Genomic DNA, 16444 nt, shown 5'->3' on the forward strand with positions numbered 1-16444 from the left:
CACTCTTTACATGATCACTACTATTGTTATCACAATTATTTTTTTTAACCTTAAAAATATTTTTGTAATATTTTGAGATTTTTAGACTTGGTGTTGATGGTATCACCTAAGAAAGTGATAGTGGTTATCTTCATATCTTTGGTACTTTGGGTTGCTTTATAACTCTTTTTTTTTTCCTAGCCTGCCAGTATAAATTGGCAGTGGAACGGTACGAATGGAACAAATTGCAAAGTGTGAAGTCAATAGTACCTATGGTTCATCTTTCCTGGAATATGGCACGAAATATCAAGGTCTCAGATCCAAAGCTTTTTGAAATGATTAAGTAAGTGCTTTCTAAAACTGCTGTAGTCCCTCTCTTTTTGGGGAGTGTTAACTATTCAGTACTTTGTCCCGCCCAATAGAATTATGTTGACATCAAAACAAAATGGTCCAGATGTTTAACAAAACATAAGTGAATCCACATGTTAAAAGTATTTTTCCCTTCAAAATAGTCAGTATACTGTGGTACAAAGAGGAACAAAGGCACAAATAATTCTAAACCAGTAGATTCACAAACCTGTGCTCAACCACTCAATACCTAGGAGCAACTTTAGTTTTAATATTGAAAGATTGCACTTAGTATCAGAGGGAGGGAATGGCATCAGAGAATATTATCTGGTACAGAAAATTAGCATTTAATATAGGCATTTGGCTTAAATGTTAATTTTTTTAAATTTTAATTAAGTAATCCATCTTATAATTGTCACTTTTCTTATCTGTTTTAAACACTTAATACAAGTTACATGGAATACATATATCCCAGTAAGCGTCTCATTTATTATCACAGTTTCTATCCTAGCTACTTTATAAGTTTTTTTAGGAGTAATATTTTCAAACAGAGCTATATAGCAGTGTTTCCCCAGAGTGTTTTCTACCACTACTACTTCTAACCCCAAAAGGTGGGGAACTCTGGTCAAAGAAATATGGGAATGATGGATTATATATTCAATGGGCTTCCCTTGAGGCTCAGCTGGTAAATTATCCACCTGCAATGCAGGAGACCTGGGTTTGTTTGATTCTTGGATTGGAGAGATCCCCTGGAGAAGGGAAAAGCTACCCACTCCAATATTCTGGGCTAAAGAATTTCATGGGTCTGTGGGGTCGCAAAGAGTCAGACACGACTGAGATGCTTTCATTTCACATAAAGTTCAACAGGTCCTTTATTTTTTTAATTTTTGGTAAAATGTTTTAGAGACTGTAAGGGTTGGTATATTTTTTGAGTGGGGGGAAAAGGATTACACATTTCCCAAACGTATTTTTTTGACCAGTATCTTTAAACAATTGATCTGAAAAACTCGTTTTGAAATGCACCACTTTATACTCACTAATAAAATTAGTTTGTCTTCATCTTTGTTAAAATAATACTTACCTTAAAGTATTTCTCCTACAGCTGTATTAATTTGGCCAGCATGTGTTGTTTTCAAAATATTGTCTTTTGAAAAGAACCCTAGCTTCTTAAAGGGATTTCAAACCCAAATCTAAAATATTATTCAAACAAAAATTGTGTAGCTGTATCATTTTATTCCTTTATCATTTACACTAGTTTATCTAGTCCTAGACAGAAGTGATAGGGGGAGACAAAAGGTAACAAAAAATAAGCCATAGCAAGTAATATACAAATCCTTTAAAATGCTTGATCTTAGGTGCCATACTCTATAAATGTGATTGGTAGTGAAATTATCCTGTTATGTCTCAGATTGGTCTTTTTTGCTGAAGAGTAATTTTGAGGTTACTTTCTGGAGAAAAAATTATGTAAAGTCACCCAAGATAATAATAAGTTGAAAATGGGCATGAACTAGAGGCTAACTCAGATCACCTAAAGGTAAAGGGATGGTACAGTATGGAAACCATTTATATGTAACAGCTCTAAAGATTGGAAGTGACTAAAGAGTCTAAAGACTCTCTATATTGTGAGTTCAGTTCAGTTCAGTCACTCAGTCATGTCCAACTCTTTGTGACACCATGCACTGCAGCACACCAGGCCTCCCTGTTCATCACCAGTTCCTAGTGTTTATTCAAACTCAGGTCCATTGAGTCAGTGATGCCTTGCAACCATCTCATCCTCTGTCGTCCCCTTCTCCTCCCGCCTTCAGTCTTTCCCAACATCAGAGTCTCTTCAAATGAGTCAGTTCTTCAAATCAGGTAGCCAAAGTATTGGAGTTTTAGCTTCATTCAGCATCAGTCCTTCCAATGAATATTCAGGACTGATTTCCTTTAGGATGGACTGGTTGGATCTCCTTGCAGTCCTAGGGACTCTGAAGAGTCTTCTCCAACACCACAGTTCAAAAGCATCAGTTCTTTGGCACTCGGGTTTCTTTAGAGTCCAACTCTCACATCCATACATGACTACTGAAAAAGCCTTAGCTTTGACTAGACGGACCTCTGTTGGCAAAGTAATGTCTCTGCTTTTTAATATGCTGTCTAGGTTGGTCATTGCTTTCCTTCCAAGGAGTAAGCGTCTTTTAATTTTGTGGCTGCAATCACCATCTGCCAGTGATTTTAGAGCCCAAAAAACTAAAATCTGTCACTGTTTCCACTGTTTCCCCATCTATTTGCTATGAAGAGATAGGATCAGATGCCATGATCTTAGTTTTCTGAACGTTGAGTTAAGCCAGCCTTTTCACTCTCTTTCACTTTGATCAAGGGGCTCTTTAGTTCTTCCCTTTCTGCCAAAAGGGTGGTGTCATCTGCATATCTGAGGTTATTGATATTTCTTCTGGCAACCTTGATTCCAGCTTGTGCTTCATCCACTCCATCATTTTGCATGATGTACTATGCATATAAGTTAAATAAGCAGGGTGACAATATACAGTTTTGATGTACTGCTTCCCCCATTTAGAACCAATCTGTTGTTCTGTGTCCGGTTCGAACCATTGGTTCTTGACTTGCATATAGATTTCTCACAAGGCAGGTAAGGTGATCTGATACTCCCATCTCTTTAAGAATTTTCCACAGTTTGTTGTTACCCACACAGTTAAAGGCTTTAGTGTGGTCAGTGAAGCAGAAGTTGATGTCTTTTTGAAATTCTCTTGCTTTTTCTCTTGATCCAAAGGATGTTGACAGTTTGATCTCTTGACTTCTCTGCCTTTTGGTCTAATCTACCTATCATTTGATCCCAATTCACTAAATACATTTAGGATTTTGCCAGCCACCATTGTTCCTTTTATTTGTACTTTCTTTTTGTTTAATGAGTATTTGCTGACTATATTCAAGGCTCTGGGTTAGGCACTGAGAGTGTGTTAGATATATATATATATGTATGTATGTATATATGTATATATTGTGTATATATATATACACATACATACATACACACACACATGGCATAGTTCCTGTCTTGAAGTAAAAGTTAATGCATAAAATAAAGAGACCGAAAGAAACACAACAGATCCACTCAGTACTTTCCAGCCCCACAGAGTCAGAGCAGTCTGTGTATTCTGGGAGGCAGATATTTTGTGTGAAGGGTGAAGATGTGGAGGCAGGGAGAAGATAGAAGTATAGCATCTAAAGCCAATTTAAGACCAAACTCTTGAACCATTAGAAAGGTTCTTCACTTCATCCATAAAATAGTACCATGTCTTGTTTGGTCCAACACAGTCTTGTTTTCCTCAAATGAGGGAGTAAATCCCTTTTCTTCAGTAGAGCACCAGGCAAAATATTTGACTTTCATGGAGCGGCCCTGTTATACTAACTCTGAAATCTTACTCAGCATGATAAGCTGCTTACATTGTGAGAAGCTTAGAGGAAATCCAGCTGCCTAGAGGTGGTAAATTCATACTCAACTTTAGACTTCTTCACTTCCTCCTGCTCTCATTTTCTCCCTAACACCTACCTCCTTTGCCCTCCCTCCTGATTTCCCTACTGTGTATTTGCACAAGTTGAAATATATATATTGTAGTGGGAGCTTGGAGCCCTAACCACTGGACCACCAAGGAATTCTCTGAAATGTATATATTGTATGATACAGCTCTACTGTGTGTGTGTGTGTGCTGAAAACAGTTGATCATACATTCTGGCTTGGGCACAATGTGTGTGATGAGTAGTAGAAAGTACTTAGTGGCAAATCACATATTGTGTGCTAGACTTAAGTTTTTTCTGTTGGAGAGCTTTAAGTAAGTTTTTAACTAATAAGATCTAATTTGAGTCTCATAAAGATGTTTCTGGTAGTTAAATGGAATGTAGCTTCTGGATGATAAGATACAATTCTGGGTTCTAAATTGTTTAGTAATAATGTTAGTTAGTAAACTGAGCTTGATCCTTAGCCAGGCACTGAGCAAAATGGTTCCCAGGCTGTATTTCAGGTGTGCCTCTCCACATCCCATGGTCACCCGTTTGGTTAGAACCAAGATTTAAGCCCATATCTGTCTTACGTAAAAGCTACTTGCATGTATCTGTGACATGGAGCTTCATTTTGAAACAGTAACAGGTTTGAAGAGCCAGTGAAGTAGTTGTATAGAAACTGGTCTATCAGAAGCTGTAGTTTTTCAGAAGCTGTAGGAAATAGCAGGATTCCAGAGAGCAAAGTCAGAGCTGACTGACTAGGAGGTCTTCTAGCTAGTGGTTTGAGATGGCCTTGAGAGGAAGGGATGGGTGGAGTTAGGGACAGAACTTGGGGAAGTACTTCTATTTAAGAAAAGCAAATAGGAGAACTAGGTAAAGGTTGGAAGAGAACACAGAGAATGTATTGTTACAGAAATAGAGAGGGAGTCTTTTCCCACAAGCTCAGTTTCACTGTAAAACTGTATCCACATCATTGCTTTGCTCCTCAAATCTAGTACTCTGCCAGCAAACAAAGCAGTACTTGCACTGGCTCGTGAACTATACCAATTTTTAAGAAATGGTCCTCCCTTATAGTTCCTTCCCTCTACTTTGAGTCATTTTCTTCATCTCCTTCCTGTTCACTCCACCATCCACAGTATTTTGACTTTCTACCTCAGTATGCTTCTGTCACTTCTCTTCCTGAGGCCACCAGCAACAACAAACTATTCTAAACATACAAAGGCGCAGATACAAACTTTTTTTCAAATCCCCATTTGTACCTTATATCTGACCCGCACTTCTCTTGTCAGCCATTTCTCCACTTTATTTAGATGTGTGCTTGAATTTTCTACTTACTTTTACCACTTGGTATCTTAAGCCATCTTTACTGTGAACTGCAATTTTTACACCCACCTTTCTCCTCCTTTGAATTATCTTTCAGTAAAGTATTGATTCATTGTACATTTGATGATATGAATTGTAGGTTGTTTTCAAAGAAAAAATATCTGCTAGATGTAAGAAGTGAATGGAGAAGATTTGTAAAGATGTTCTTTCTTAGCTTTCTCCTTGCATTACTGCTTTTAATTCTTAAATAGTGAACATACAATGTGTGATTTTTAGGTTTTCATGGTTAAATAGTAAGTCTGCCCAACCATAAAGAATCTAAGTAAAATTTACCTGTGCCTTCATATACACTCACTCATTCAACTCTACCCAGTTCTTTTCATTCTTTTATTTGTTTAATCTATAAACTGAGTTGGAACCTCGGGTATTGTGCTAGGTGACAGAAGGATCTGATCACTTCTCAGACTGCTTAAAATAAATGGGGGGAATAGTCAAAATGTTAAAAATACATGATCTTTGGTTTAATGATGGAGATAGTGTTTGAAAACAAAAACCATGGGAGAGCACAAAGGAAGGCACTTCTTAGAGAGGGGAACATTTTAGAAAAGACTAAAGTAGTACTACAGCTCCATAGTCCTTTATCCCAGACCCCTTAGACCAAATACGTTTTGATATTCTGAAATCCTTAGTGTGTTTATTTTACCTTCCCACCAGTTTATGGCAGTATCCTGGAATCAAATACATTAATATTTCTATAGTAAAACATAAATAGTCACTCTGATGAGCTAAGTAAAAACTCTAAAAAGCCCCAGGTCAAGTTTCAACACCAGTGAGTTTATGCAAAATTTATGAAAAATTTGGGATTATGAAAAATTATGAACTGTATTTGCACTGAGTGATTAATAATGGGACATGATGTTCTCTCCTGTTGTCACCTACTAATCCTTTGTTATCATTTTGAGCATGAATTGCCTATAGTTATTTTTAAAAGTCGATATCATTCTTAATTTTTTCTTTGTACTTTTAAATTCAAGTTGAATCTTTTGGAGCCTTGTAATTTCATAAAGTCATTTATCTAAGTCAGTCATTTAGTAAATCTCAAAATTTCTACATCCTAGCTGTGTTTCTAAAATACAGTCATCTTCATACTCTCCTTCACATTCTTCCAGATGTCTCCTACATTGGCATGAGTCAGAGGAATACTCATTATCTTGATTACTTCTTTCATTTCATACTGCAGTGAACTTGACTTGAAAAGTTCAGAGCCTAACTCCTTAGGAACATTTTCGTGGAAGCTTAGTGCATTAACATCTCTTTTGCTTTCCTTCCACTGTTTTAATGAACATAAACTTTTTTCCACATACCCCATATACTGCAAACAAGCTTAGTTTCTTTTTCTTTAGACTAAACTTTAAAATGTCTCTCAGGATTAAGCCCTACTGGATCATTTATATCAGCTAAAGGGTATAGATTTAAAATTTTGTTGCTAAACATTTCAAGTAGACTTAACATAGACAGCAGCTGCTAATGAGGAGCCTTTAGAATTTTTAATCTTTTTAATAATCAAATTTGCATGTTAGATCACTTGCCAGCAAGATAAGTACTCAGTGGAGGGCGGAAGATTTAGAGGCATATTAGAAGGTATTTTGTTATATTTCAGATAAGAAAGAAGACAAAGGATAGAAGATAAAATAGATGTATTGATTAATTGAGTGGTGGGGGTGAGAGGGGAATCAGGATTTCTGGGGTTTTGACTTGGGCCGTGCAGTGAGATATTTATTCTTATAGATGAAACTGGGAGTAAAGGAAGAAAAGAATAAATGGGTTAGATATGGGAAGTGATGATTACCAGCTTGGCTGCCTCTAGGCAGGTAGAACTCTTAATTCCTTTTATGATGTTTGAATGGGAATCTTTTTAATATAACCACCAGATAGATATATGGTTCTATTATTTAGAAAAGGAGTCTAAGATACACATTTGTATCTTTCAGCTGGCTGATACGTAATCCCTGCCAAGGTGTTAGCTGTAGAGTTTTCTGAACCATTAGCTATCCTTAAAGTAGACCAGTGCCCACACAAAGAAATGCATTAAGGAAGACAATAAATGCAAAGCTACTGAACTCTTCCTTCAGTTCAGTGAACTATGACTATCTTTCCATGTTAATATATCTTCAGTTCAGTTCAGTCACTCAGTTGTGTCCGACTCTTTGCGACCCCATGAATCGCAGCACGCCAGGCCTCCCTGTCCATCACAAACTCCCGGAGTTTACTCAGACTCATGTCCGTTGAGTCGACAGTGCCATCCAGCCATCTCATCCTCTGTCATCCCCTTCTCCTCCTGCCCCCAATCCCTCCCAGCATCAGGGTCTTTTCCAGTGAGTCAACTCTTCTCACGAGGTGGCCAAAGTATTGGAGTTTCAGCTTCAGCATCAGTCCTTCCAATGAACACCCAGTACTGATCTCCTTTAGGATGGACTGGTTGGATCTCCTTACAGTCCAAGGGACTCTCAAGAGTCTTCTCCAACACCACAGTTCAAAAGCATCAATTTTTTGGCGCTCAGCTTTCTTCGCAGTCCAACTCTCACATCCATACATGACCACTGGAAAAACCATAGCCTTGACTAAACGGACCTTTGTTGGCAAAGTAATGTCTCTGCTTTTTAATATGCTATCTAGGTATTCCTCTAAAATATATTAGGGACATATATATTAGGATATATAAAATATATCTAGACAAGCACCTTTTAAATGACCTGTATTATGTTCTTTTAGGTATAACTATTACACTTTCAGTTGGCATTCATCACACACTTTTTTCAAATTAAAAAAATAGTCATTAAATAATTATTTTAACAGAATTGAAAATTTTCACTTAAGTTCAAATATTGATCAGTGACTTCTAGGCACTAATCTAAGCATGTATATAACATATGTACTCATAATAGTATATAGTTAGATGTGCCCTCTTTACGTTGGAGGAAACTGAGACTTATGTGTAGAGCTGGGGTATGAACCCAGGGAGTCTAGCTCTAGAATCTGTGCTCTTTCATAGGAGCTTTTCTGTGGCTTTTTGTCTGTGATCTCTCATGGCTCTGACTATAAAAACATGGTGATTTTAGACGTCATTTCTAATGAAGTAAGAGGTTCAACTGGTTCTTACTTGTCTAATCATAAGAATCACTTGAGACCCTTATTAAAATTGATTTCTAGACTCTATTCCTAATAAATAAATTCAAAGCTCTGTGTGAAGAACCCTGGGGATCTCTTTCACAGTGATCTAGATGAATCCTATGATTCAGACAAGTTAGGGACACCCTAGTCTAGATTTGATCTCTTTTAAAACTAATAATATTTTTGTTGCCCCTTTTTTTTTTCACACATATAGATTATTATCCTATCTACCCTGTTATCTATATAATATATACTTTATCACTAGCACTGAGTTTTTGAGTATAAATTAAAGAAACTGTTACTTTTTTCCTTTGATTCCCATGTTTCAGTAGATATATTAAGTGTTCTACAACTCTACAGTCATAGCTTATTGGCCTAATAACTGAGTAAGTGGTATTGCCACATAGCATAGATTCTAGTGCTATTGTCCTTGGGTTATGTTTAACCATACAGTGTTTTGTGATAACATTGAGCAAACAAAATCTAAAAAATCCAAAAGCTCTCCATTCTCATGATAACACATATTTGCTTTCATGCTTGTTTTTTCTGAGAGTTTAAAATTCTTAAAATACTCATTTCTTCATTGACTGAGACCTTGATTTTCAGCCATGTGGTTGGTTTGAATGAAGCTGTTAGATGACTTACTGACATTCAGACACTCACTACTGTCTAGGTGAATCTATCTCTGGAATGACACGTGGCAAGTTTTGAGGGCTTACGTGTTGGCTCACTTTGCCTACATGGCTCTTTCAGTAAGACAGATTGGGCAAGGCAAGGTTGTACTTGGTATACTTTTAAAAGTTATATATCATCTGCTGCTTAGTGGCAAAGATTGTTACCATAAAGACTTTAGAAGTGCCATATCAAGTTAAACCATGCTGCTGCTTACCTCCACAGCAATATTTGGGAGCTTACTTTGAAAACCTTAGGTTACCCCCAAAGTGTCAAGAGTAGTAATCCTAGTGTTTTCTTAACTTTAGCATAATCTAATATCACTCTGGCTTCACTCCTTTATTCTCCTAGTCCAGAAACCTCATCCCAAGATTAAAGTCATAAGAACCATTGTTCAGTCCCTAAATAATCCCCACACTACCTTTGCTCATGGAATTCCTTTTGCCTGGAAGGTGCCTTCCTCCCACTTCTCCTTCCTGTCTCATCTAAATCGGCAACTTCTTACTGATTTTTTTTAATTGGCAATTTCTTTATGAAAACTTTTGTGAGTTCTACCTCCCTCTCCTTTTAGCATCCATGACATACTAAGTCTGTCTTTTGCCTAATGTATTGATTTATGAATACACTGTGTATAATCATTTGTCCTCATTGTCTTCAGTTTTTTTATTGTAATATTTCAAGTATATTTTCATTTCTATTGCCTATGGTAAGCCATTTTCTAAAATTCCATCCCACTTTAGGTTTCATTTTTGCCAAATGGGTTTTTGGTTGGATTATGTTCTTTATAACCTCAAATACATCCAGCCCTCAGTCAGCCTCTTGTGATTTTCTTCCAAGCCAAATCTGCCTTTAATAGCCCTTGCTTTTTTGTGTAGTCTTTTATCCAAACAACTGAAAACATTAGTCCTAAAACCAGATTGATCCTGACTGATCTTGCAAGGTTAAAGGGAAGTTTGATTCCCAACTTCTCTAGCTCCTGAAATGCTGAAATTTCTGACCCTGTCCCTGAGATGCATTTGAAACAGCATCTTCTATCCTCTTAAACTTTTTGCTAGTAATTTATTATTTTGCTTTTTGACAGATTGAATATTTTTTATTGAAATATAGTTGATTTGCAGTGTTGTGTTAATTTCTGCCATATAGCAAAGTGATTTAGTTATATATATGTAGTTAGCCATACCTTTCAGCATGTGAGATCTTAGTTCCCCAACCAGGGATCAGACCTGTGCCCCCTGCATTGGAAGCATGGAATCTTAACCACTGAACCTCCAGGGAAGTCCCAGTTACACACATGTATACTTTCTTTCTTACAGTCTTTTTCCATTATGATTTATCTCAAGATATTGAATAGAGTTAACCTGTGCTATACGTAGGACCTTGTCATTTATCCAGTCTATATGTAATAGTTTACATCCACTAATTCCAAATTCCTAGTCCATCCCTCCCCAATTCCCCTCCCCCTCCCCTTTTAGCAGTCACAAATCTGTTCACCATGTCTATGAATCTGTTGCTGTTTCATAGATATGTTCAACAAACTGAATTCTTAATTGCTATGCCATAAACTTATTAAAATTCCACAAAACTAAAATGAGGAAACTGCAACCCTTATTTTATTTGACTTTTACTTTTTAGCTCCTCAATACACTCAAACACTTGTCTTCATATTAAAATTCCACAAAACTAAAATGAGGAAACTGCAACCCTTATTTTATTTGACTTTTACTTTTTAGCTCCTCAATACACTCAAACACTTGTCTTCATATAAAATCAGTCTGGGATTATTCAAAGCAGAACAGATTACTGTTAAGTCAAATTTTGACTATTATATGTGTATCTTTCTTAGGATCTTTTCCTTAAATCTCTTTATTTTCTATTTATTTTCCCCTGCCCTTCAGTTAAATCAGATTCCTTCTTGAGGACCTGCTCATTGCTGTGGACTCCAGAAGAGCCTCTGTCTCCCTCAATTCTTCTTCTATTCCAACCACTACCTTTTGAAAATGGGAAGGAACAAAAAATTTTACTGTTAAGGAAAAAACATAAGGGCAAAGGGGAAATCGCAATTTGGTTATTCATTGTCAAATCAGACTAATAGAGCTGTTGGTTTTCTTAGATTCCCGTATCTCACAAAATAAAAATTCTGGAGCTGTGATTTCAGAAGCAAAATACTGTTGGCTTAGGATTTATTCTTAGCAGCCTTAGCTCTAACCCTTTATTGTTTGCAGAAGAGTAGTATATTACCTTTTTTCTAAATGAAACTATTATAAACTGCAATCTACCTGCCAAAATAGTAGCATTGGAACTGAAAGTTCATTTGCTGAGTAAAGAGTGGAGTAAGACTCCACAGAACTGAGGCTCTGTGTTTGTGGAGGGAGAACTGTGCTGATTGAGAACCTCATCTTCAAAAGAGAAGGCGGGGGGTGGGGGGGTGGGTAAGAAGATGTGAAAGGAGACCAGAAAGATGATAGTACAGTGTAAGATAGTGAGGGGAAACTTAAGATTTTTTGCTTTTACAAACCCCTAGCCCAGTAGGACTTCCCAGGTGGCTCAATGATAAAGAATCCACCCGTCAAATGCAGGAAATGCAAATTTGATCCCTGGGTCCCGAAGGTCCCCTGGAGAAAGAAAGAGCAACCCACTCCAGTATTCTTGCCTGGGAAATCCCATGGACAGAGGAGCCTGGCGGCCTACAGTTTTAGGGTCTCAAAGAGTCAGACACAACTGAGCAACTAAACAACAACAGTCCAACTACTCAAAAATAGCTTTGTAGTATCAGCTTCTCTGGGTCCTAGTGCCCTAGTTTCCTTGTTTGTAGAGTGGAGGTAACAGTGCCTCCTGCACCAGCCTTAAATGGTATAATATGTGCCAAGTATCTAATACCATGCTTCCTGTCTGGTTCTTATTTTTAATTATTTATTCATTTTTATTATTTTTGTTTATTTTCCCACGTGGGAGCCTAGTGAAGTCTATAAATCTCCAAAGATATCTGCCGAGTTTTGGGCATTATTTTCCTGTGAAAAAGACCTTATTGTGAAGCCCGCTTTAAAAACTTATTCAGTTAGATCAGTGTCTTCAGAGAGAAGTGTGTGGGACACAGGGAGGGAAAAACGGAGGAGCAGGTACTATTCAAGAACTAGCAGCAAAGCCTGAGTTTATATGCTCTCTGTTTTTGCCATGTTCTAGATTTTTACTTGCTCCTCCCCTGGTATAGCTACACACACACACACACCCCTTAGCTTTGACTTGCAACCATAGTCTTAAAGCATTATTTTGTTTATAAATAAGTTAAACACCCAAGAATTGCTATATGATCCTTAAGGAATTTGCCTTAGAACTGTAAAGTTGATATTGCTTTTTGTTTATTAAATAAGTTATCAGACTATCTTTAATCATCTTTTTTTTACACTGGCTTTTAACTTATGTGGGTTCTGATAAGTTATAGTATTTTAACCTAGTAACTTATGAAATAGCAGGGAAATATAGATTAAGAGAAATTTAAAATGTGTAATTTATCATACTTTAAATATTAGTAGTTCCATAGTCATATATTTATTGAGCATCTACTACATGTTTGGCACAGTCCTAAGCACTGAGTAGACTATGCATAAAACAGATAAGATCTTTACTTTCAAACAACATTCAGTTGCTAAACCCATTTCCTTTTCTTTAGGGTGTTTTCATTGTCTTCAACTGTTAGAGCTGAAAAGTGCCATACAGATCATCTAGTGTTTCTCTATTCAAATGAAGAACCTGAGCCTCTAAGATTCACAGGAGAGTAAGAGAACTTAGCAAACAACTCCAAGTAATGATAGCAAACTATAGGAAAACCAAAAGTTGTGAGAATTTATTGTATCATTAGCATGAGTTTAGAAAACGTGTAAATTATAAGGAAAGTTCAATGATGTTAATATGAATGAAAGATTTCACAATATTCAAGTCAAAATCAGGGAATTTAGTGTCTTCTTCAACACTACAGTGAAACAAACCATTTTTGTATTGTATGGTTACTATTATCCATAAATACTTTTTTGCTTATATATCAAAAGTTTCAGAATCTACCATATTAGTGATGCTGTTTATAAGTGTCTAGGTAGTATTGCTAGAAATAATGTGCTTTCCTACTTTATTTAAAATCATAGAATTCACATCTGGGATTCAGACCCTTGTTTCAAGGGTGAGACATTGACTCCCAAAGAGGTTAATTGACTTGCCCAAACAAGAGCCCAAATTTAAACAAGGGGTCGGGTTGTTATATTTTGATATTCAGATGCCAGTTATTCTCAACTTTAAATGATCTAATAACTGTCATTGTCAGACCTGCTAAGCATTAGTCTTATTTTTTAAATTGGAGGATATCTGAGAAATTGATGAAATAAAAATGAAGTTACAGATATTAGAATCTCTTAGCATTACTTCCTTCATGCTGAAAATATTCAATATTCAGTTGCTGGTCACGAATAACTTTCCCCCACACTCTAGGTATTGTCTTCTGAGAACTCTGAAGCAGTGTCAGACATTGAGGGAAGCTCTCATTGCTGCAGGAAAAGAGATTATATGGCATGGGCGAACAAAGGAAGAACCAGCACATTACTGTAGCATTTGTGAGGTAAATAATTGTTCTTATTCAGTTGTTTTATGAACCTCTTACCTCTCCAGTTTTGGTTTCTCTTTAGTTATTTTTTTAATGTACTTTTATGCAATGCATTTTACTGAAGTTGACATTGTGTTCCATATTATTATTTAACTACTATATTAAACTTTATTCTGGTGAAATCCCATTTCACTAACTGAATTAACTCAAAGTATTTACTAGAATCATTTATCTGGTAGATAACATTTGACCCTCCCTATCCACAGGTTCCTATCTGGATTCAACCAACCACAGATCAAAAATATTTGGGGGTTGGGAAGATATTACAAAAGTTCCAAAGAGCATGACTTAAATTTGCCATACACCAACAGCTATTTTGTTTTAGGTATTATAGGTAATCTAGAGATGATTTAAATATAGAGGAGGATGTGCATAGGTTATATGCAATTAGTATGCCATTTTTTGTAAGGGACTTGAGCATCCTTAGATTTTGGTACCCATGGAATGTCCTGGAACCAATCCTTATGGATACTGAGGGACAGCTGTGTTTAACAGATGATAAGTGTCAAGTTAAATCTTGAAATTTTAAACTGGGAACATTCCAGGTGTAGACAGTTGCCAGTAAGCTGGATATAGTTCAGTACAGTTTCAGGCAGATCATTGTTCAGTTCTCCCTGGTACAATTCACAGTACGTTGGTCAATCTTCTCCTGTGGCCAAAGCTTGCAAGAGATGCAGAAACAAAGATGTGGTACCTGTTCTGAAGGAGCTTACGTCCTACTTAGGGCAGACAAATTATAAACCGTTCTACGTATATGAGACTATGGTGAATGCAAAGTTGGTCCAACTGTTAGGAAAACACTAAGGGGAGAAAATGACCTGAGTTTTCCCTTCTAGTGTTCACATGAGTTCACCAAAGTATTAACATTTGAGTCCATCCTTTAAGGATGAATATGATTTTAGGCAACTAAAAAATGATCAAGATTAATGTATGGCAAAAACCACTACAATATTGTAAAGTAATTAGCCTCCAATTAAAATAAATTTTTAAAAATATAAAGCAAATTTTCCTTTCCAATAAAAAAAAATAAAAGTAGAATGGATGTTTTTATGAGCTGTAGGAACAGCATGGGAAATGGAATGATTTCTTCAGAAAAGGGTAAATAGTTCAGTGTGACTAGAACACAGACTATGTAAATTCCATTTATGAGTTTGGTTGGTAGGAAGTTTGCAGAGCATTTTGAATGATTTTAAGAAGTTTGATACTTAACTCTGAATCTGAGATCATTGAAGCCATCAAAAGTTTCTGAGCAAGTACCCAAGTTTGGTAAGTATTTCAGAGAGAAAAGTGATTGGAGAGGATGGAGATAAGAAGCTATTGCAGTGGTGTTAAAGATTGTCATCCTAAGGCCTAAACTAGAACCTAGCAGTAGGAATATTGAAGGAGAGGAATTAAAAAGATATTTCAAGGTAAAATTCACAAGACAACTCATTAAATGGCAGAAGTGAGGGACAAGTTGAAGAATGTTCACAAATTTTCCAACTCAGATTATGAGGTTTATGTTATTTGTTATTGCTCATTGATAGTAATGAAAAACATGGTTAACCCTGGGATTGTAGTTAACATAACTTCAAAGAAGACATGAAGTCATGAGAATTTTCTTTCATTGAATATATTAGCCAGGGATATTAATGATCCATTCCAAACCTTGAAATTGTGTAATTTTGACATTGATTTTTATTTGAGATGATTGAATCCATCAAGTTTGTTTTGAGGTTTGGCTAAGCACTAAGCTCTGTGATAAGCTCTGGAGTTTCAGTGATGAGTAAAGCATAGTCTTCATCTTTGAGGAGCTCAGTCTATTGGGAAAGACAAGTGTCCATACACAGTGCTATCATTGAGAAGTAGAAGGAAAGTAAGGATCACTTTCATCTGATTGTACACTGATGTTTTGAACTTAAAACAAATAGACTGATCAAACTTTTGAATTAGACTTTTTGCCAGTGGTTTTAATGAGTGTGTCATTCCCCTGGGTCACTCCCCTAAAGATGCAGTCCCACCTATGTCTTTGGGTCTGGAACAAAATAAACCCAGCCTATTAAAGATTCTTAAACAGAGCTATGTTTGTCTTAGTACCCACTCTTAATCAGTAATCACTGTCCACAACTTCTTGTAAAGTAGAACTCTATATGGTAAAGTAGTACAATAAGATAAATACTACTGTATCTATTGAATGCTTTTTCTCTTGTATGAACTAGGTGGAGGTTTTTAATCTGCTTTTTGTCACTAATGAGAGCAATTCTCGAAAGACCTACATAGTGCATTGCCAAGATTGTGCAAGAAAAACAAGTGGAAACCTGGAAAATTTTGTGGTGCTAGAACAGTACAAAATGGAGGACCTGATGCAAGTCTATGACCAATTTACATTAGTAAGTGAAACCAACATGTGAGTACATAGTTAGCTGGATAGGGAAGCACCAGGATTTGTTCTACCTGATAAGTAGGAGGTAATGAAATATTTAAATTTTCCTTTGACTCATTAGATACTTCATGAGGAAATACTCATATTCCCCCCTCCTCCACTTCCAGGTATTTATTTCTATGAAATTGACATATTTTATTTTTACTTTTATTCCTGAGTGAGACCAGCCCTAAATAATGTCACAGTAACTACATTTTAAAATCTTTGTGTACATTTAGAACACTGTCACATCCTTTGTGTCATTTGATCTCAGGAAAATGTTTGTGTACATAGGTTGCTAGTGTCCACAAAATGAGTCAGTATGTATGCTTTTCAATAGCTTCTGCTTTTAGAGCTAATTTTATTTATTTAAAACCTTGTCCTTGCCAGAAGTAGTAACTTCACAAGAA

General features: G+C 36.3%; 1 protein-coding gene across 15 annotated transcripts in view; it reads left to right on the forward strand.

Annotated features, from left to right (window-relative positions):
* The window catches only part of KDM6A (lysine demethylase 6A), a 179418-nt gene that overhangs the window by 160937 nt on the left and 2037 nt on the right, over positions 1–16444 (forward strand). For 8 of the 15 annotated variants that reach the window (XM_065916544.1, XM_065916546.1, XM_065916545.1 and 5 more), the window contains 4 exons: positions 181–322; positions 12653–12757; positions 13462–13588; positions 15832–16002. In XM_065916544.1, the coding sequence (XP_065772616.1) occupies positions 181–322; positions 12653–12757; positions 13462–13588; positions 15832–16002 (545 nt within the window). The remainder of the gene's footprint in view (positions 1–180; positions 323–12652; positions 12758–13461; positions 13589–15831; positions 16003–16444) is intronic. The other 7 variants (XM_065916550.1, XM_065916547.1, XM_065916551.1 and 4 more) reach the window with 1 other exon arrangement.

The sequence above is a fragment of the Muntiacus reevesi genome, chromosome X (assembly GCF_963930625.1).
Source record: "Muntiacus reevesi chromosome X, mMunRee1.1, whole genome shotgun sequence".
NCBI classification, from domain to species: Eukaryota; Metazoa; Chordata; class Mammalia; order Artiodactyla; family Cervidae; genus Muntiacus; species Muntiacus reevesi.